The sequence below is a fragment of the Lingula anatina genome, chromosome 3, assembly GCF_051362555.1.
Source record: "Lingula anatina isolate TDL-2025a chromosome 3, LinAna3.0, whole genome shotgun sequence".
In the NCBI taxonomy this organism is placed as follows: Eukaryota; Metazoa; Brachiopoda; class Lingulata; order Lingulida; family Lingulidae; genus Lingula; species Lingula anatina.
The window spans coordinates 3,017,331-3,040,360 of NC_141769.1; the positions used below are offsets into that span (position 1 = coordinate 3,017,331).

Consider the following 23,030-nt stretch of genomic DNA (forward strand, 5'->3'; position numbering starts at 1 on the left):
CTGCACACTGGCCATCGTGGAATAATTTGGTTCTTTATCCATAGATCAAGTTTGAAATAATTTCATATCACAGTATACCTGCCTCATGTCATGGCATGTGAAAACATAAAAAAACTCTGCCTGCTTCAGCTGTATTTAGTAAACATAATTTTATAACACAAATAAAAAACAAAGTTAAGACAGAGGCAATTTCAAGTAGACATTTAACTGGACCAATTTTTTTAGCCAAGCAAGAAAAGGCCACATGGAACTATGTCATGGCAAGCTTTGGCACCTTTTGGGGGTGATATTTAACACTAATCAACTAGGCACTCTATCACACAAAGTGAACAATCAATCTTTACAACCTGCATGCTGTAGGTGTTATAACAAATTGCTATGAACTCGACAATGACAAGTGGAGTAATAATAAAAGGACATTAAAGAAATAAAATAATGTGCTATTTTGCCAGGTGATGTATTTGTGGTCTTTAAATATGTCCTCAATGTTAGCCTAAAACCAAAAGACATTCTGAGAACCAAATAGCCACTGTTACACCTGAGCAATGGAAGTGGATTGGAGCACTTTATCTGGAACCACCAGTATAAGGGCACATGTTTAATTACCCTTTCAGTGATCAGTGCATTGGAAACACATTTAGAACCAAGCAGAACTCAGCACGAACTGCCCGTAAATGTTACCAGTGGAACAGAACAAAAACAGGCAATCAAGGAAAGAGCAAATATTTGACAAGGGATGGATCTGTCCTACTTTCATTACTGCTTTTTATAATGGTAAGTGGGAAGGTGGGTATGTTTCATCATCAAATATTTAAAGCATCAAGAAAATTATCCATATTTTACCTTATAAATCCACCAAAACAGGTTGCAGGCCAATGGGAAGGGTTTGGAGAGAGGGGGGGAGGTGAGTTTTCAAACAAACTGCCCCTTTGGCCAAAAAAGGGTCCACTTTGAATCACAATTTGATCTTAGGTACATGCAGGTTTCTTGGTGAAAAGATCACTATTTTAGAAATTACGCCCTCCCTCCTTTGAAATAGCCAGCTACAGTCCTGCTAGTTACCTTCAAGGTATTTCCCCCCTAATTTTCTCCACACATTTATCAATCAAGGATTTAATTATTAAACAGGTCTTTGTCAACCACCACAAATAAATCAAATATTTGGCAGAAAAGGGTGGATCTAATGAAAAAATATTATTTTTCAAATATTACGTTATAGTATGTATGGTTATTGAAAGAATATAGAGAAAAACAAGAATCCACATTTGAAATGCTATAAATTATAGATAGGATATACACTATATAGTCTGCAGTGAAAGGTGGTAAGGCTCTGCATTTTTATAAAAAATTATATGGAGTAGAACAAGTACTTCATTGCTATTCCACCAGTGTTCTGTTCATTAGAGGCACAGAACAGGTATCATACATACAGCACCTGATTACATGCCTTTCTGCATTTGAGAAATCTGTTTTTCAACCAGTTTTAAGGCATATTTCGCACATTTAGACTCTGTATTCTCTTTAAATGATAAAGTGGCATACATGGCTAAATTATAAATTAAATCAAATTTGGACCAGAGCTATGTTGAGAGAGTGATGAAGACGGAAACACGTTTTACAATTTAAGTGCTTAGATTCCTCTCAGAACTAAGTGCATTAGTGCATGCAGCTCGCACTGTGGATCACTAAAGACGACCTTTCAGGCCAGGCGGTTGACCAGGGCTATGACCAATGGTATTTCACAGAGATCATTAAGGCTATGAATACCAAAGTAGTTGACCGCTACACAATGTTGGCATTACTACCCAGCAGTTTCCTTCAACACAGAGAAATCAAACAAGAGCCAGAAAGTATGAATATTGGATCTCTGGTTCCGCTTTGTAACTTGATTAAATGCTGTTGATTAAGCCTTTTGGGATTATACAAGAAATACATACACTGGCTGTTAGAAGTGATATGCATAGATGTGTGTAGGGACATACTCGTACATTGTACAAGTTTATGTCTAAGGGTACAGGAGAACTCTGGATTGGGAGACGGAGGCAGCACTTTAATCATTAAATGCTTATCGATTGCAATGGTCAATTTAATCTGGTCCTTTGGATTTCTGAATTCACTTGAATTCTTTCAAAGATGCAAGTAGTTTGCAACATAGAACAAGAGGTAAGTCTAAATAATATTTGTACGGATAAAAAAGACATGCAATGAAAAAAGCAGTGAAAAATGCAGTGGTGAAAAATGTTACATAATGCAGCTTTTTAAAGGTATCAGTATATGCCATATTTTAAAGACAACATTTACCTTTACTTTGCAGGTTACATCAAATTCATTAATTGCATATTTGCTTTTCAAAGTTCAGCAACATTTCAAGAATGACTGAACATGATAACCTTTGAAAAATTAACCTGAATAGCTATATTTGTAAAATGGATTCTTGCCTAATTATACTTGGGAATGTTTAGCAACGCAACTTTTTTTTTTTTGCATAAATGGGAGATGTACGAAATGTTTAACTTCTATCATGTGTTTTTGAAATGTTTTAAATTCTATTTGGAAATCTGCTGAAGTTATCAAATCATAAATGAAAAACCACACCTACTGTACACCTCAAATGTGAAATGGAAATAAATAAAGCAAATACAATATGGTCGCATTCAGAACAAAATGATCCGCAGACTAACAGATCTACAGATCAAATATGGCTGTACACTTGAAAGCTTGTCGCATGATCCCCTGATAGACTCAGAGTACTGTAGATTCTCAGAGAGGATTACATCAAGTGGGTTGGCCATATTTGATCCACCCATCTGTTAGTCTGCGGAACAACTTTGATTGTGAATGTCGCCTAAAAGCTTAAAAAGTTGATAAAAACCCAAGTAAAAAATAATAGCCTGGACAGGATATCATTTTCATCATGACACAATGAAACTTGTTCACACCATTCTTAGTTAGTACCAAAGATACAAAGCTTCCCGAATATCTTTGAGTCAAGGGTTTACAGTCATACATGTATATTCTGTACTAGTATCTAATCTATATTACCCTTGCTTGTATAGAGCCTTGCATGTAACTGTACCTAAACATTGACAGGGAGATTGACAACTTAAGCTAATAACCCAGCTATTACTTAAGAGTTACCTAAAAGGACCAGCTAATCGGATTTCATTTTGATTGGTCCAAACAGTTGGAATCGAATATTAGGCCAGTAAACAGGTATACTTTCCCCATTGTGATATATTTGAAAATAAAAGTGGTGGCAAAGGTTTCTCAACTGATTCAATAAAGCAAAAAATGTTCCCATAAATCCCCTTATGGCCAAGTCTCTTTTTCAGCAAAAAATCCAAAATGGCCACCATTGAATAGAGTGGGTCACCTTAATTTGCTTATATCTTCCTTAACCACGGTCACAGAAACATATTCTAAGTATCAACCCCTAGTAATTGAGGTACTGCAAATCATTTGCAACTTCTTTCAAGGTCACCAGAGGTCAAGGTCATATGTGAAAGGGCAAAAAGAACAATAGTGCAAAAGCATACCTGTAACGCAATGTATAAAGGATCTCAACTTGGGCCATGCAAACCATCATAAATAGTGCTTGGTCATGTAGCATGATATTCCATAGCCTAACCAATCAGAGCAATGTTTTCATCAACATATTTGAATAGCAGCTCTCAACTGGCTTCAATAAGCATGACCATCAGACCGATTTAGATCTTCCCATCTGAGTAAAATGTGAACACAGCCAAACAGAAACCAATGAAAACTTCATCTCTCTTTGCAATAGACACATTACATAAGGAAGATAATTTCTGAGAATCCATTAATTCAGATCCAAAAAGAAAACGTATACAGAATCAATGTACCAAAAGTACAAACATGAAAAGGGAAGTGCAACGATATGTCTTAAGAAGTGATGGATTATCAATATATCTAACTTATTGGAATTTCTCAGAATCTGTATTTATGGCAATATCTCTTCTTATTCAAAACAATTGGCCCAGGTATTCAAAAGGACTTAAGTTTATGGTACAAAATGGAATACAATCAGTCATTGTCATATCACAGTGTGGTTCTGTAGACATACTTACTGTAAGTGTGCTTTAAGTAAAAAAGCCTGTAGAAAATAGGAGAAAACCTAGATTATTAGTTGGCCTTCAATATTAACAGGATTTCTGTTGTAAACTGAAAGCTAGAGCCAGCATTGTGTGGACTGAGTATCCCTGTACCGCTAACCATTTGATAATAATACAGGCTTGTGCCAGAAATTTTAAAGTGGGGGGAAGGGGGGTCTTCCTCTGAAAAAGTGGACATTTTAACCCCTCCTGTCGACCAAACTTGATAAATGACAGAGAACAACAGAACAGAATAAAACAGAATTGGAGTTTTTCCAAAAGGTGGTTCTCTCACCTCCCCTACCCTCAGCAAAAAAAGTGGGTGGGGGGGGGGGGGGGGCAGAAATATAAGCTGCTGACGTCTTTTAACTAAACTTGTCAGTATAAAACTGTCATCTAAAAATTTGGGCCAATCAATTACCTTGTATGCCAGCAATTCACAGGTGGTTGTGATTAAATCATCAATAATTCAAACAGTAATGAACTATATACCTAAGGTTATGGTACACACAGGCTGCACTATAATGAAAGCTGTCAGCCAATCAGTGGGGACATGCGGGCCAGAATTGAGGCATGTTACTTGTGCATTGCCATGAAAGCTACCTTGTAGCATATATTCCAACTATTTCAGGGTTGGACTTAGAACTCCCAAAGGGATAAAAAGGTTTGGGGGTGAAGGGAATAGAATATGGGATGAAAAGCAAAACCTCGATCTGCCAGTCCTTTTGTCAGATCTGCATTGCTTGCCTAAGAAAGGACAGTATACAGGGGCGGATCCAGAGATATTTTCTGACAGGCTTCCAAATTATCTTTGTTGATCCAGCCTCTATTTTTGACCGTCTTCCGACAGAAAAAATTAGATATCTGTCAATGTAAACTTGAAAATCTGACCATCTTCCAGAAGACCCAGAAGACAACCTAAATCCGCCCTTGGCTATATGCACTCACCCCACCCTACCCCATCCCACCCACCTACCCACCCCTTATTAATACACAGGTATTAGGAGCAGGCAGGCACTCACAACATCACTAATGGGCATGCTTAGAAAGGCTTACATTTTTTGTGTTCGAGATATTGTCCACATCCTTGAGAGGTAAAAAAATCATTAAATACCATGTTGTGAAAAGAAACACCAGAAAGCACAAAGAATGCCCCATATTACAAAATTAACAACCTGACTAATTTACTTTTAGCTTTAAAAAGCCATTACATGTAGCTGACAAGAGAACATCTATAAAACTAATGGTTATTCTATTGTCACCAAGAAGGCAGAACATGGGAAAGTACAACCTGTGTGCTGCTGTCTCTTATGCCTCAATGGGGCCTGGGTTGGTTTCAGTCTTTTCTGTCTGTGTATTTCTCATGTCCATCATCAATGATGTATGGAAGGAGCCTAACTTTCCAACACCAGTTCACTTTTGTGGATGGTAATGACGTGATGTCATGACGCAAATGAAAGTGAAGTTGCTAGCTAACCTGTTCATCCTACACAATGGGCTTGTTCATTAATGAAGCTTTGAAAACCATTCCATACATAAAAACTTGTTGAGCAGTAATGTCAATCTTGGACATACCAAGTCTTTTAAAATAAACATATTGATCCCAATAAGAGCTTTTGACTCCAAGAGCCCTTTGTACTATGTAACAAGAGCAAAATGAGCTTAAAATCTAAGAAAATAAAGGAACAATTCCAAAATCAATTTTCACAATAACCCACTTGCAGTTCCACCCACTGGTTGACCACATGCAATTTATACACATTGACAATGCCTGAAATTGTTTATTTTGTCCAAATACTTTGAGTAAAATTGAAATTATTTTTATTATAATATCAATGATAATCATTAAGAATTAACGCTGAGTTTGCTGAATATCTTAAATACCCCAAAATCCAGGCTAAGTTCATATCACTTATATCAGAAGGCAATGTCATTTAAGGAAGCATCATACGTTCATTGTGTGTGGGTGGGACTGAACAGGTGTAAATGAACAGAGAACAAAATCATGGCCTCAGTACTTGAAAATGTGATGTCACAGGATCACACCACCACACATACTATGAAACAGAACTGGTTTACTAAGACTCTGTTTGCATCAGATTACTTTAATACAGTTTTGAACTAAATTCAAACTGACTTCTTGCATTTATACATCAAAGCCACTCCTCTACTGACCATACAAAAAAAAATTGAATTAACTACTGATCCTTCAGAAACATGCTTCAGTTCCACCAAACTGATTAGCATCAACATAAATAAAATCCAGTCTTTGTACAATGACTACTTTCAACGAACTCAGGATCAATTTGGAACCGATCCAAATGAGCCTTGTGTGAACGGATCCCCAGTCTGTTAGCTTCCCCAGACTTGTCATATATTGATCATAAAGAAAGCCCAAAGGATAAATCTCAGCACCGTCATTTAGGAGAACCAAATCCATCAAAACACAGGGTTAATATGGGCAGAGTAGAAATGTGTAGGTAGGTGATGTCTATTATTGATAATTATGGCCATTCTTCAGCAAAAACAATGGCAATGATATGGAGGTTAAACTGGATCTTATTTCCTCGCCAACAGTGATTAACTGTCATCAGAATATTTAATTTCCAGTGATATCCGACTTATTAACTATAGCTGGTGGAAAGATCTTTACTCGATTAACAGCTACTATAGGGCTAATGCAAATTAATTCAGTAACTTCTAAAGTAGGATATCAAGTTCCTGGTAAAACTTTGCATATTAGAATAAGTCACACTCAGAATTTACTGTAACCAAAGTTGGTTGTGATCAGTGGAAACATTCTTGCTTTACCCCATGCTGTTATCTCTGTATGAAGTATACATTCAGTAGAAAGGTGGGTACGGTTTCAGAGTTTGCCGAGTGTCTGCAAGTTCTGGTTGGCATCATTTAATTTTTAGAATCAAAAAGAGACAATGGTAAAAGAAGTTTGATCAATATAGTTGACTATGAACAGGCAAGCATTGCCATTGTCATCTAGTTGATGTTACTGGTTTCAAATGTGGTAAAATATCAATTTTAATACATTGCTTCCAAAAGCATGTTAACATACCAATGGAAATCATTTATGAGAACCCAAAGTCTGGAGACTTAAGATTTTATCCACATTTATTTTTCTGGTTGTTTTCTCTTAAGTTCTGTCAAATTAAAATCTATTGCACTACAGTACCAATTCACAATTTTTTGTGTGTCACTTTGTAACAAAGTGATAAATTTGATTAATTTTTGCCACATTAATACATGACATTTATCTGTCAAAAAATGATTGGGTTGAAAATCTTATGCGGTGTCCTTTAAAATTTTGTCAAATACAGCACAAACTCTCCATGTTTTGCATGTCACTTTAGTATTGCTCTTTAGGATGACATTCCTAGCACACGGAGCCTCAAGCCTATTGCTGATTCTATCACGTGTTATAATCCTCATTAAGAACAGTGGACTAACTAGTCCACGTGTCAAATATGGCCAACCCACTCAGAATAACATTGGCAGAATAACAAAATAGTATGATAAACAGGTCAGTAGCCAGCAGCAGTAATTTCAAAGGGTGATTTTTTTCTGAAAAGGTGGACATTCTTAGTTTAGTTGACCGAACCTGAGAAATAAAATGGAACCTAGAACAAATTTCTATTCAGAGTGGACCTTTTCATGACTGAAAGGGCACTTCATTTGAACCTTAGGCTTTAGGCATAAATGCCCCAGGTCATGGGAGTCCCCAATGTATTTCAGTATGTAAGAATAGAACTAAACGCCCAATTAATTGCTCCAATGGGGATGGGGAGTTGTAATGTCTGTTTGGGACCTTACATGAACGGCATGGATATAGAACTTTCCTCACAAGAGGTCATTTAAGGTGATAAAAATCAAGCCAAAAATGATTTTATATAATTAGCGGCTTTATAATTGTCACATTATATTCATAGACTTTATTAGTCTTCAGATAAAAGTACGATCATTTTGCTGATAATGTCATATCAGCAATATTGGGGTGAAAATTATTTATGTTTTCTTCATTTTCTCTTTTACTGGGAAACACATCAGAAAAATTCCAATAGCTGATAGGGGTTGTGCACAAGTACTTCAATGGGGTGTGACAGATTTTCTTAAAATCACTCTGTTTAGATTTTATCACTAATAATGTTAATTTACACCAATTGTCATTGGACCTCTGTAAAAATGACTGTATGACATGGGTTTAAAAAGATATTATCAAAAAATGTCAATATTGTTCTTTATGCCTTAAATTTGTCAAAAACCACACCAATCTTGGTGATGATATCTGCAACAGTTATAAACTTTCCTCTAAACCAATTGCCACCTACACCCAATATAATAATCATATGCTTCTAGGCACTTCAACAGGTAAAAATGACACCTGAAGACAATGCCAGCTCTACCTGTTATCTATATTTTGATCAGCACAATACATTATCAGTAATAAAAAATAACAATAATATTGCCTAAAAAGGGAGAGATCTAGGATTTTGTGTAATATTCTGCACTTCAAAGCAAACTACCCTACATATCAGAGTGTGTGTCATTAGACCAACAAAAGAATTAGGGTTGTAAAAATTAATGATACTTTTAATTATTGATGACAGAAAAGTTTCCAAAAGACTCCCATACTCAGGGTGTGGTAGTCTAGCTTTGTTGTGTTATTGTGCACTTGGGAGAGATAAGGTATACTGTTAATTAAACCCAAGAAACACAATAAACAAGAATCGTGATGTTATCAAAAAAGTATTTTCTTTATGAGATCCTCAGATTAACATATATTACCCAGTGGCATTCCAAACAAAGAATTTTCATGATATTCCAAAGATCGATTTTTGCCATTCTCATAATTAAGCCAAGACTTCTGAAGTTAATCAAGACATAAATCAAGTTGATCTTTATTGACCACAGGGTGATGAATGAGCTGCAATGCCAAATCCCTACCCCAATCTCTTATCTTGCCGCAATGTCTGAATGATCTGTACATCTTGAAGAACCTTATCGTGAAAATTTAAAAAATTAAAAAACAAAACAAAAAAAAAAAAAAACAAAAAAAACCACTGAAACACTATTGGCAGTTGTTAGTTCAGGATATGTCTCTTTAAAAACATCAAAATTAAACTTACTTATTTAAAAGAATCAAAACTGGTGCTCACCACTCAAATTCGTGAGAGCTTTTGACCATTATCCAAGATACCCTTCAAGTTGTTTCCTTGGGAATATGGTGTTGATGATGTAACAGCAGGAACTGAGATCTTCTGCTTCCTGATTATCTCTACATATTGGATTTGTAATTATGTTATCCTCATTATACTATGTACTTTTAGATCAGAATAATTATCAAAATTAATGTTTCTAAAATGTCAACAAGAACCTTTAGCAGCATGGCAATACTGTCCAGTTCTTAATATAAATGATAATCAAAAAGATTTGTCACTGGAGTAAACAACATATATTAGTTTTGTTTAGATTTAGATCATTGGAGTAAATCACATATATTAGTTTTGTTTAGATAACATATCTGATATTAAGATCTAGCAGTATGCTCATTGCATGATCAAAATGAATTACCTTCATTCTAAGCACATATGTGAGCTTCAGCTGCGCTTACGGAAAACTTCATTCACTGCACTCGCTTAAAATGAAAGATTTTTGTCACTGTGGCCAATAGCTTTCATGTTTGATCATTTTTCATTTTCACCAAGTCCGTGCCTGCTGGACATATCACTCCCTGCTTACTATATGCACCAGTCATTTCGTGCATTCTCCCAAGCATCGCCACACATTAATGCATACAACCACCAATCTATAAATAATCGAGGTAACTACTTGTCATTATATTTTTCATTGGAGATAATCTTGCGAATCACTGCCTATATTCTGATTGAAAAATACACAATTTGAAATATGTTTTGACAAAATGCTACATGGTCAAAATCATTTACTGTTTAAGGACGAAAATGGTGAAATATAATGATAAAAGTAATTCCAAGTACTTTTAATGCCATAGACTGAATTGAAGGAGCAAGACTAAGTTCAGGCACCTTTCAGGGCCTTATGAATCCTGGGACAAACTAAAATTAATGCAGTCCACTGACTGTGTCAAGTGTGAAGGCTTTATCTTGGTAACTCTCTACAAGTTGCCAATCTCTCAAATGCTTTCATACAGTAAAGTGTAGGGTAGCATGTGAAAGTGCCTAACAGTCAAAACGTCTACTCAAAATCAAACCAGTGCGAAATTTTAGGCTACCTTAACATGGCCCATATGTTCTACAGCATGGCAAAAATAATGCTAAAAACAACATACACCTGGTATTTGACTTACTTTATGTCTGACTACATACATCTTACATATAATCTCTTATAACAGTGAAATCCAGCATCGATCAATAAAAAGAGCCAGTTAACACTAAAAATGATGACTGTTTACGTATAAATTATTGGGCATCACGATGAAAAGCCATCAGAAACATGAAAAAGCACATATATCAAATTGCAGTGAGTTATAACAGTAGCAGCTAAGGTATCATATCTTCTGGGGATTATATATCCCTTCAGTTAAAACTACATCTTACAGGACCAGTTCATCATAGACTGCATTAAGCAACTAAATTGGAAAGGCTAAACTACCAGACTATACAGTTTTTGTCTGTTCAGTAAAACAACCACAAATGTTACAAAGAAATATATTTTTAATCATTCCGAAATTATACATCTGAGAGATAAACAACTTTTCCCCATTAAAAAGATCATTACCGTGGACATGCAGTGACTGATGGTTATTCTGCCTACCCCTGTAAAGATGATAATTAAAGAAAGGAATATGGATCCATGGTATAATTTGCATTTGTCTTCCATTTCATCTTAGTTTCTAATTAAGGTAATACAAATGACATTTGAAGAATAATAAATACCTGATTCAGAATTTAAAAAAATATGGTTTAAGCTGGATGTCAGGTGGACATTTTTTTTCATTGACAAGATTACAACAGTACTAAATGCTGTACTATTTATGACAACTACTCGTCTTTGTAAATTATTGTCATCAAAATTTGCTAAAGTCCATTTCTTATATAGAACTTCAAGAACTACAGATGATGGTAATATGATAAGACAAACTGAGTAAATGCCATTATGATGCAATTTTCTGTACGTAATTGAAAATATTTGGCAACATTTTTCAATTTCCCTTGAAAGGAAGGACTTGTGAAAACTGTTCCCATTTCCCAGAGAGGCTACCACTCAGTAGGAATGTTCTTACTTGAAGAATTTATGAGCCAAAAAATGCAGTATCTTCAAAATCCAGTTTTCCACATTGATCAGATTGTGACTTTACCATAACTGTATCGCATTCTGATCAATTCAGGACCAACAGCATGGCAGTTTATGTGAACTCACAAAGCACCAAAAGGGTAGAAGTATTGGCAAGTGATCGTTCATAGAAATTAGACAATTTGAAGAGCACTTCCCATGAAAATACTGCTAATGCTGTGTTGGCTTTCACTTCATTACTCAGATTAATAGCCTCATGTAGAGTCACAAATGGACATCATTTTTCATGAAAGCCATGCCCTGTGTCTGCCCTAGCATTCATACCGACAGCTACTGTGTGAAAAAAATGTCTGAGATACTCAAGTGTTTGTTATTGTGCAGTGAAAGCACTGACTATATTACAATAATTATTATACATCTCTAGAGCGTTTTTGATTACTATGATAGATATGTTATGAATTGAAGTGGGAGGATGGCACACAGCATGTTTTCTCTTCCACTAGATTTTGAAGAGGGGGAGGTCATTTCTGACTGAAAAAAATGGGACTCAGTCCAGTATATAAGTCATAAGAAAGTGGGCCCCTTTTTCATACAAAGGAGGTGAACACCCTGCCCCCTTCAAAAGTTGTAAATGAAGATGTCATATCATAACAAAAATTGTACAATGGCAATACAGGTTGTGTCTGCCATACACAGAAGAAAAAAAATAGAACATATCAGCAACCTGCTAGTCTATTTATCCCTTACTCAGAAAAGAAAAAAAAACATCATAATTACACTAGAATTATAGTTCCATCAAGAATTACTGGTGTCAAATGCTTGACACAGATGTCTTTGGAGAAAGGTCTTTAAGACCGCGTGTTTGATTCAATGCAGAGGCAATTATGAGAAACAGTATGTTCAATGAACTGTCAGTTCATTCTCTTATGTTCACTCATCAGTTTACAGTGAGCTGCGTATTTATTTAGCGCACAGTTCTACTTCTTGTCGTGCGACTGCATTGTCAGGTATTGTTCAGCCCACATGATGTCAATTGATTGGACAAATATACAGCTCGGACCATTTATAACGCGTCTTTTCATTCAAATGATGTCAGCAGAAGCTTAAATTGATTTTTTTTCTTAGTGAACAAAACCACTGGGAGCCCACACGAAGTGTCCAGTAACAATGTTTAATAGAAGCCATAGAATTGTGAGCAACAATACTTTAATATGTACTAATATTTTAAATGGTACTCCATGCACTTGCATATCATCAGTGGCTTCTTAGTACTGTGGGCAGAAATAACCTTGCTGCATGGTAGGTAAATGTGTCTTTAAGGTTGACTTGATTAATTAATAATTGCACAGACAATGTTTTTCTATCGTCAAAATTTTCAGCTCTACTTAAGAGCCATCCTCAGAACAAACTGGTCATGCGCTGATGATCTAGCGCTGAGATGTATTCATTGACCAGTTATTCTATGAATGTCCCCTACACCCCCCCCAGGGTAGAGCCAAAAATTTGATGGTAGGAAAGCATTGTCTGTGCAATTATTAATTAAACAATTCATGTATATCTACCAGACTAATGAACTTTTTTAAAGTACTTTTTAAGGTTGTACAAGTAATACTAGGAACTGGTTCTGTGAAAAACTGCTTTTTGTAAGAAGTCGTCATAAATAAGCTCACTTGTCGGTAACAATTGTTCAAAGGGTGGTGTCATGTACCAGAAAGTCCCCCGTGACAGAGAGTCCGCTTCCCATTACTTTGTACAGGTGAGCCTCGCTCTAGATTGTGACCCACTTAGGTCAAACTAACCCTAACCATTATAACTATATGGAGGGCGGAATTTCTGTCTCAAGGACCCTCAGTTTTGTGACACCGGTGTAACAAGAATAGAAGTCCAAGGAATGGTGACAGTGGTCTAACTGAACATAGATAACCCAGACATATCTTTTAACTTTAGTTGATGGCAAATTTTTGTTTATTTCATTTCAATTCCACTTTTTCTTTAATGATGATACCGGTGGCATACAAGCATTTTGCAAATATAAATTAAGTGGAGGTGTCTTTCTGGTGTCTTAAGGGGCATGTAGCTTGCCAGTGCATCCTTTGTAATTATCAAAACTGCACTGTCCATCTTAGGCTTCGTTCACATGCAATGTCTATTTTCTATTTTCTATTTTCGGTATGTCTTATGATCACGGTCTGTGCACTGAATATCCCGCGGCGTAATTACTGGCAGCGCGAGCCAGTTACTATAAGTTACTATAAGTAACTGGCTCGCGCTGCCAGTAATTACGCGGCGGGATATTCAGTGCACAGACCGTGATCATAAGACATACCGAAAATAGAAAATAGAAAATAGAAAATAGACATTGCATGTGAACGAAGCCTTACCCTACATTTGCATGAAAATCATCAACCCATCTGATGAGGTGTCCGTCCACTGTCACCAATGGCTAGACACCATGTTATTCTTTAAATCATTACCTTGAACATGCTGCCCTTAATCATGAAATGTCTGTAACACAATCCATTCATTATTCATAAAATTCTAGGGAAAAATGTTATTCTTTCAAATAACAAGGACTTTATCAACCACAAAAGCCACAAAGTGCATGGCTGCTGCCTATCATGATGATTGAACTGGATACATTTTCTCTGAATCCATTTAACTAACTGGTCTGTTGTGGTACAGTATTAAATTTTAAAAGATAAAATATAGATCCTGTTATTAAACCATTTCTCTGTATTGTAGGAAAAATTGAGTAGATATGGTATAATTTAATGGGGAATAACAATGCCAAGAAAAAGTACTCTCCAAAAAAAAAAAAAAAAAAAAAAAACTCTACTGTTTAGCTTGCCATGCAGTGTTTTATTGTAGACCTTGTTAGACCATTAGATAATAAAGATTTTACGTAGGCAGCTTTAGTGGAAAATCTTTTTCATATCTATTTTCATGAGTCTTTTTTGCACTCAAGGACATAAAGAAGGACAAAATGAAGCACTGTGCATAACAAAACAGATGGATTATTTGGGAGATGGTAAAGTTTTCATTAATTTTCTAAATATTCATAGAAAGAAGGAATAAAAGGATTTTGAAAAAAAAAAAGAAAAAGATAAGCAAGCCACAACTCTGAAGGTCTTCTCTCTTACTAAAATTCACTGGAACTGACTCAAAACTATGAAAGGTGGTCCCTCAAAATTTCACCCCAAAATGATCATACATGTATAGACCAAATACAGAATGACAAAACACATTTGTAAATAAAGGTCAAACTAATCTTCCTTCCTACTTGACAAGCAGCATGAAAAGTTTATTTATGTAATATGTGATACATACGTAGGAGATGGCGTCACAGATGTAATAAAGTACACAGCAAGAGGTCAAACAATTATCTTACCCAGGCTAAAACTTGTTTTTGTGTTGGTGCAATCACTGTATTGAGGCTAAGGGCTAGACTCCGGATTTTCGCCCATCAGTACAAAAAAAAAAAAAAAAAGGGGGAGGGGACGTATTCTTATTCTGAGTCCCAGTAAGGCCTATGTCTTTAGTATATAAATATGGCCACATTCAGAACAGTGGACAGACTAGTCCGCATATTAAATATGGTGACCCACTTAAAAGCTTGCTATCTTATCCCCTAATAGACAATAAATAGAATCTCAAGGGGATTATGCAACAAGCATTTGAATGGGTCTGCCATATTTGATCCATGGACTAGTTAGTCTGCTGTTTGGAATGCAGCCTAAGTGTGATGGCCTTCTCAATCTGGTAGTTTTTTTTTGTGCTATCACACCTTATACAGCAACAAGACCTTTTTTCCATATGAACATACTGTAGAGGAGAGAAAAGACTTTCCGTATAAAGATGGCAAACGGTATTTCGATAAATTATGTATTGATCATTATGAAGGCTAGGCATGGGACAATCATCTTGGATCAACAAAAAGGTCTGTACTTTACATACCTCTTAAGCAGGTTCCCCTATGCTTTACTACACCCCCACCTCCCACAACCATAAAATACTAAGAACTTATATGCTCATCCTTCAATAAAGCTTCAAAGCTCCTGTAATTTTTTTCACAGAAAAATGTTCATCACAGACCGACCACACAAAACCCATAGGGATGACACAGACGAAGGAGGTGACAGACAAAATGAGCAGATACCTGTATATTAAATAAAATATCAGTTAAAGCCACAGAGACCACAGCGTTGCAGATAATTGCACCCTCGAGATTTACTGTCAGCTCTTCCATAAGCCTAGATGAACATTATATGCAGTTATATATGACCAAAGAATCCATCCTAGTTCAAGGCATAAAGAACTTTAATTTTTAATTGCACCTTCGAAATTTATTGTCAGTTCTTCCATAAAGCTAGCTGAACAATATATGCTGCAGTTATATGTATTCCATCTTAGTTTGAGGCTTAAAATTTTTTAATCCCCCTCCACCCGCGGGATTTAATGCCAAAATTATATTTAAGTCGTAAACTAATTTCATTTCTCCAACGGGAAATGTGGAGATATTTTCCAAGTACTTATGATTGCCACTCTGGTGGGTGGGTAAGGTCCTTGCCTCTTTCCTGAAACTCTTTCACCCAAAAACTAGATCAAAACATCTTTGTCAAGGTGAACATTTCATGAAATTCACAGTTCAGTATGTTTAGATTGTATAGTGACTCGACCCCATAAAATGTCTAGTTAGTTAGTGTGTGTGTGTGTGTGTGTGTGTGTGTGTGTGTGTATGTGAGAGAGAGAGAGAGAAAGAAAGAAAAGAAACCAGACTTAAGCATCTTTTTATCTGTAAACCACACAATTTGACTGATGTCTAAAGCAAACAGCTACATTGTAAAAATAGACACACCTTCAGATTTCCAGTCTTTGATGGTTTACAGCCCACACATTTATTCTTACGACACTTAGGAGTGCAATATTGGTCTTCTGTTATATATCCATCAATAATAAAGACTGTACATAGAGAGTTTATGATGAAATAATGAAGAACGCGGGTCATGCAGTTATACAAGGCCAAACATTGCTGTCACACTAAGTATTGAATGTCACTGAAGATAGTAATAGTTTATGTACAGTACATGGTTTTTGGCTGAATTTTTTTTGCAAAAAATCATAAGACTGCCTATGTGTGTGTTTACGTGTGCGCGTGCATGCCTGAGTGTGCATGAGTGTGTATGTGTGTGCATAGATCCTGTGGATACTTAAGTTGTACTGTAACACTATTGGTGACTTGGACCTGCACATTTGTGACTGTGATCGCTGAATCTATGACTTTTACTATTATTTCATGGTACAATTGTTAAATACTTGTTGCAAGAACTGCATTTATTTTATAAATTGTGAATAATGCCTATCCTCTTTACTGGGCTTAGATACAGACATTTGGAATCTGTTGTGATCTTTTTTTCCTCCAATATTTGTACTTAGGAATCTCCAGAAGCTATAATGAGCAGTTCCTTGTATCTTCTGCCATACTGAACAGTTTTCAGTAGAAAAAATGTATGTAAATAGTGAAAGACCTGCAAGAAAACCTGCCAAATTGTTCATAATTTAAAATGCTCACAACAAGTATTTTCACAATAACACCTGACTGTGGTTTCAGTTTTTAATTCAGCAATCACAATCACAAACATGTGGCTACAGTCATAAACTGTTACAGTAATTAATGTTCTTGATGCCTGAATATATATATATATATATATATATATATATATATATATATATATATATATATATATGATACCAGACTGCAGGTTCTCTCCCTCTTATCCTCTATGAACTCCATATCAATTATAGTGTGCTAGCCGAACTATAGTATAGGATACTCAGTGTTAGCTTGCCAATGAAATTTTAGGCTTTTTGTTTAGTTATCATCAAATGCTGTCAACTCTTAAAAAGCCATTTTGGAGATAAATTTAAGCCCCTTGCTATGGGTGTGTAAAATCTCATTATATTAACCACATACTTTTGTTAAAGTAATGCCAAGCTTCCAAACAATAGCAACCAAGTAAATCCATACTTCACCGAGTGATTTCAAAGGCTAAATCATTCTTAGATAACGATTACAAGTGATAGTATTACTCAGATTTGCAACAAAAATAGCAACCACATAAATCCATAATTTTCCTGCGCTTAACACACTATAGGTATTAAGAATAACAATTAGATCGAAATTAATAACTGGATGACATTCTGCTTATTAACTTCCCTTTCTGGTGCTATTTTGACAGGTACGGTACGGCCCATGGACTTTTGGCTAAGAAGAAAGGTGACAGGTAATTGATTTCAAGACCCCAACACAAGGATAACTTTTATTATGCAAACCACATTCATCCTAATATCAAGCTAAGCATATTGTAACAGTGTATGACACATGCGTCTGGCGGTGACAATGGAGAGAGAGCTGTGATGACATTTAGCCGCTGGCAACCTACACGTAAGCCCAGGCAGTTTATGTTATGTTATTGCTTATGGGGATATTAATACATGGGATTCAGTGCTGCAACAATTATTAGAAAATATGAAATATTTCATATATTGCAAAGAGTTTTATTGATCATACCAGGATACAATTAGTGCTTAGGAAGAAGACAGAAATCACCTGTGCAAAGGAAAACATGAGGAATGGGACCAACTTGACAACAATGGTGCACTGACTTCAACACCTGAACTGCAATGTCTGACAGTGTACAAAAAGTGAATATGTATGTAAAAAATGTACATCTATTCCATAAATACATCATGTTTTTCTGAGAGGGTTCATCATAAGTCAGTGAACTAGGAATGATACTGACGATCAAGCTGAGAAAATGTTGTGGAAAGCCATGGACTGTTAAATCTGACCAGTTTGAGAGCTGTTCTTGGTTAATTCTTGCTTTGTAAAGCTACATAATAACAACTGCTCTGCAGATATTGAAAGGAAAAAAAAAAGAAAGCATCAAGCATCAGAGGAGTTCAGTTGTTTTTACACATGGCACAACCAGATACACATCCCTACTGCGTTATCTTAAACGGTGAAAAAGTCACTACAGCCACATCTGAATGGCAGTTGTGAAAACCAACTAAGAGCAGCTGCAGGCTAAGCAAAGTTCCAGAGCAATCGCAGTGCTTTCTAATGTATCAAGAAACAATGACAGGCAACTGGAGATTTAATATCTATCGAAATACTACGATCATCAGTTACTGAGAAGGTCCTCATGATGACATTGGCAAGAAAATTCTGAAAAGAACTTTGGAAATGGTTGTGTAATAATCAACATATGAGTAACTACAATAGCAAAGAAATCTTGCAAACATATGTACAGAGTAGCCAGCAGGAACAGTTCAAGCAGTACAAAATTCTAGGAAACGTCACTCTGATGTTGTTTTAACAAGTGGCAAATTCTGGGAACTGGTGCATTCATGATCTGGGAGCTACTCTGCCAACACCTTGGAGGCACCTCTAGCCACCATAAGGGAGGAGCGGAAAAAGAAAGAATTCATCAATTAGTCTTTTTTATTGGCCATGGCTGCTAGCTAAAGCAATGTGGAAATTAAGAGAGGAACACTCAATTTTTTAATACAAAAGAAAACATCAGAGAGTCATTCAAAAGTGGCCTTTCAAAAAAGATCTGTTGAAATCCTTGCTATACATATTGGCCACTAAAAAGCAACCTGGAGTCAAATGTAATGAAAAATCAAGGATAACGATTATAAAGGATTACGCTCTATTCAAAAATATACTTACACAGATGTTTTTAATGTATGCATTACTTTGCTATGCCATGGACCTTAGGTAGTCCTTAGGGGTACTGTAGCTTATTCATAATGGGCATCCTGAGAGAGGGTGCGAACGGTGCAAACACCATGGAAATGGTCATGGAACAGGCCATTAACTTATCATCCACCAATAAGGACAGGTATAATACGTTCCCTAAGAGGCCTTTGACTGCCCTGAACATGATTAGCAGTGATAATGACACTTGGATTGTGGAGCATGCAAACTTTCAGTACAGAGTGCCTTCAGAGCGGGAGAGTGGGTTCCACATCCACTCGGCACAGAAGACCAAAAGCAAGGTGGAACATATGTATGAGAGCTACGACCCTTGGGTCGGGATTCAGACAGCGATAAGCCTTGGGAGCATGCTTCTAGTTTTCACTCTCTATCTCTTATACAAACAAAAATGCAGTGGTAGATGCAAGTGTGTTGGAGGAGTTTCTCAAATGGAGGTTGAACGTCAAAGACGGATGCAATCGTCTTTAAAGGCAATTCCTACTGAAGACAGGGAAAAGTTACTCCATCCCACCTTGTCCCGCCAGTCTGCTGCTGCCACCTGTGGGTGTTGTTCAGAATCGAAATACTCACAATGTATTAAGAATGCTAATCAAGGAAAAAGAACCAACCCACTGAATTTGTATATAGAGAAACCAAACATAGAACCTCAGGGGGAATGGAACTGTGCTTACGATGCAACAGCTCAATGGATAGAAAACCAGCCATTTGATTCTCAGAGTATTTGCAGTATGAATTTATCATTCGGCAAACCATCGCCTGGATATAGTCCTGTTGATGTGTTTCAATATAAAAGTCCTTCACCAAGTGCAAGTAGGATTATTCACACGCAATCAGAAGATCACTTTTGTGAAAAGACACACTTGGAGTTATATCCTTTACCTCGACCTCGACCGCGGACACCTCTTGTGCGTCAAGCGCGCTGCAGTTTCAGTACAGATTCAGAGGGATCTGAATTCCCCAAATCGCCCTGTCACCTACACATGGCAAGGGCAATGCCTTTAAATATCAGCAAATCAAATTTTAGCTTTAGCACAGATTCTGAAGGGTCACTGCCAAGGTCACCCTGTACTCTTCAACTTCCTAGATTTAAGACGATAAGTAAATCAAATTTCAGCTGTGATAGCACAGAATCAGAACTTTCAGTCCCAAGGTCACCAAGGACACCAAATTCATTAGGGTCGCCAAGGTCCCCTTGTTTTCTGCAAGTTCCAGGTGTACACAAATCTAACCTCAGTTTGAGATCTGACTCTGAATGTTCGGCACCTCGATCCTCGTGCTATCTTCAAGTTATGAGGACTGTGCCGCGTTCCCATTCTCCATCTGTGAGCAGCATACTGAGCCAGATAAGCGAACTTCAAGACGGAGCCATGTGGAATAACGCCCCATTACCCAGCATTCAAATCAGCTGTCCGAGCCCAGACCCCCCTCCCAGTAGTATCAATGTTAATGATCCGTTACTTCAGATACATGTACCACAAGTGAATTTTCCCGATTCAAATTTGAATTTAAATTCCAGTAGTTTTAAGAGCAATCACGTAACAAAAGACAGCATAGAAGTTCACAAAGTATGATGAATAGATTTCTTTTTTAACTGAGCAGCATTCTATTTATCTTCATAATTGAAATGATGATTCAGATTAAATAGGTATAATTCTCATTTTCTTCAATCTGAAGAAACTTAGAGAACCATTATGTTTTCATTCAGTTATCACCACTATTTTACAAGAAGTTAACTATAATAAAAAAATATTTACATTCAGTCCTTAGACAACACATGTCACCTTTTAACAGGTTGTCAAAATGTCATTTGTTTACATTAGTAATTGTAATAATTAAGATATATTAAAGTGATAATTTAATATTATAGTTCACACTGCAATGTATAAACACATGCTATGCACATGGCACTGTTTCAATTACTAAGAGGTTCTGAACAAGAAAAAAATGTGTTATTTTCTTTGAATAGAGAGACAAAAGTTGGTAGAAATTATTGACAGATAGATGGATGCCTTTAATTTTGCTAAACAAGTTTTTAGGATGCATATTCATTCTTTTTCATGCTGAGAAATTTTGTTGAGCATGATTTCAATAATATATGATTTTGATATAATTATTCTTTTTATTGAAAAAATGTGTACTGTAATAACAATTGGTTGGATGAATTGGCTTTGTCATGCCTTTGGGAAAAAACGTATATGCAAGAACAAAGACAAAAATTGACAGTTTATATCATACATTTCAAAATATATAATAAGCCAGTGAAACTGCATTTGTAACAGTTGATGTCTGTTTTAAACATAACAGGCAGTTGAAGCATTACACTAACTTAGAATATTACATCCAGTTTATTGTGAACCAAAGCATTTTTGAGAACTGATTTGACTCGTGCACAATTCCGTAGTTTGTACTTCAAGATACTCCGACCATTTCAAATTCATATGAAGTTGTCAACAGAGATAATATAAAAGATTTCTATTACCATTATGGAATATTTTCTGGAAAATTTAGAGTTTGGCATTTCAATTGGATTTCTGTTATTGGAAATGTCTAAATGAAATTCAGGCCTACCCAACTACCCGACTCGGCACCAAATGATTCTGAATTCACCGGTAGATCGGACCACACTACCCATTTTCAAGGTGTGTATCAGTACGCATTTCACAGTATCAGACGCGACACCGCTCTTGCCTAGTACGCGATGTGATAGTGACGATTCTCAGCGGGGTTGAAAAGTATTGCATCACCACTCAAAATTTGTTCAGGGTATGATACTGTGAAATGCGATCTGACACACACCTTGAAAAAGGGTAGTGTGGTCCGATCTACCGGTGAATTCGGGATCATTCGGTGCCGAGTCTGGTAGTTGGGTAGGCCTGAAATTGGAACAAATTTTATTACAGTATTGTTGTGACAACCAACAAAACAAGGTTTGATGCCTTGATGTAAATGTTCTTCACAAAAAATTGATACATTGGAAGGTTTCAAAAGTGCCAAAATTCATGATTTTTCTTTCATTTCAGCACATTATTTCACTATGCATTTCAATACAAGCTATGCTGATGTGATATCACTAGTTTAAGTACAGGGCCATTCTACATAACATGTCAGTGACACACACATTATGTGAACTAATAACATAGTTCTGGCTTGTCCACTTATTTTCTCTATTTTCTTTAAACCATCAATGTAACCTCCAATGTGGAGAAAAATCAACAGTAATTAAAAAGTGATATAAAATGGTAATAGAAATGATACTCAAACTGTGTACATCAGTGATGGAACACATATCTTCACTGTTTTGTGGAATGTACCTATATAGGTAGTGCTTACAGTAGAAGAAATTCAAAAGCACCAACCTATACAAAATGTTACGATTACATTTATCTTTGCCTTGTGCAGAATCACTGTAAAAAACATCAAATCATGAGTTATTCTTTTAGGCTTTCACTCAATCACTTTATCATATGTAATTATGAAATAAGAATATTAATTCAATAAACACCATTTTTTCAAGATGCATTCAAATTTCAATATTATGTAGCACTGATGTAATAATTCAAGTTATTAGATATAGATAATAAAGAATTATGACAGTGATATGTTGAAAAGATTCACCTAAGAGTCTGTAATTTCAATGAAAATGTAACAGTTATTTTGCCAATAGCTTGAGAATTAGTCAGTGATCGATAGTTATAAAAATACCAAGTCTGTCCTTGAAAAGCAACTACAATAACATTCCAAGAAGTAAATAACTGCACACAACAGACAGCAGTACAGACACTCTTACTAAATGTCGTCACTCCCACTGTAAGAACTCAACCCTGACTGAGTGAAATACAAGTTCCACAGTTTTC

The 23,030-nt window shown here is 36.1% G+C and overlaps 2 protein-coding genes across 4 annotated transcripts in view; one reads left to right on the forward strand and one right to left on the reverse strand.

The window, feature by feature from the left end:
• LOC106173073 (kynurenine/alpha-aminoadipate aminotransferase, mitochondrial) overlaps nt 1-23,030 on the reverse strand; it is a 64,125-nt gene that overhangs the window by 12,716 nt on the left and 28,379 nt on the right. The gene's annotated exons all lie outside the window — the stretch shown is intronic.
• On the forward strand, nt 538-22,689 carry LOC147762785 (uncharacterized). 2 transcript variants are annotated; one of them, XM_087008522.1, is made up of 2 exons: nt 538-774; nt 17,633-22,689. In XM_087008522.1, exon 2 carries the CDS (start codon nt 19,209-19,211, stop codon nt 20,745-20,747), a length of 1,539 nt encoding a protein of 512 aa, XP_086864648.1. In that variant the 5' UTR covers nt 538-774; nt 17,633-19,208; the 3' UTR covers nt 20,748-22,689. The 2 variants fall into 2 exon arrangements, with proteins under 2 accessions (XP_086864648.1, XP_086864647.1); XM_087008521.1 differs by lacking the exon at nt 538-774 and adding an exon at nt 6,070-6,592.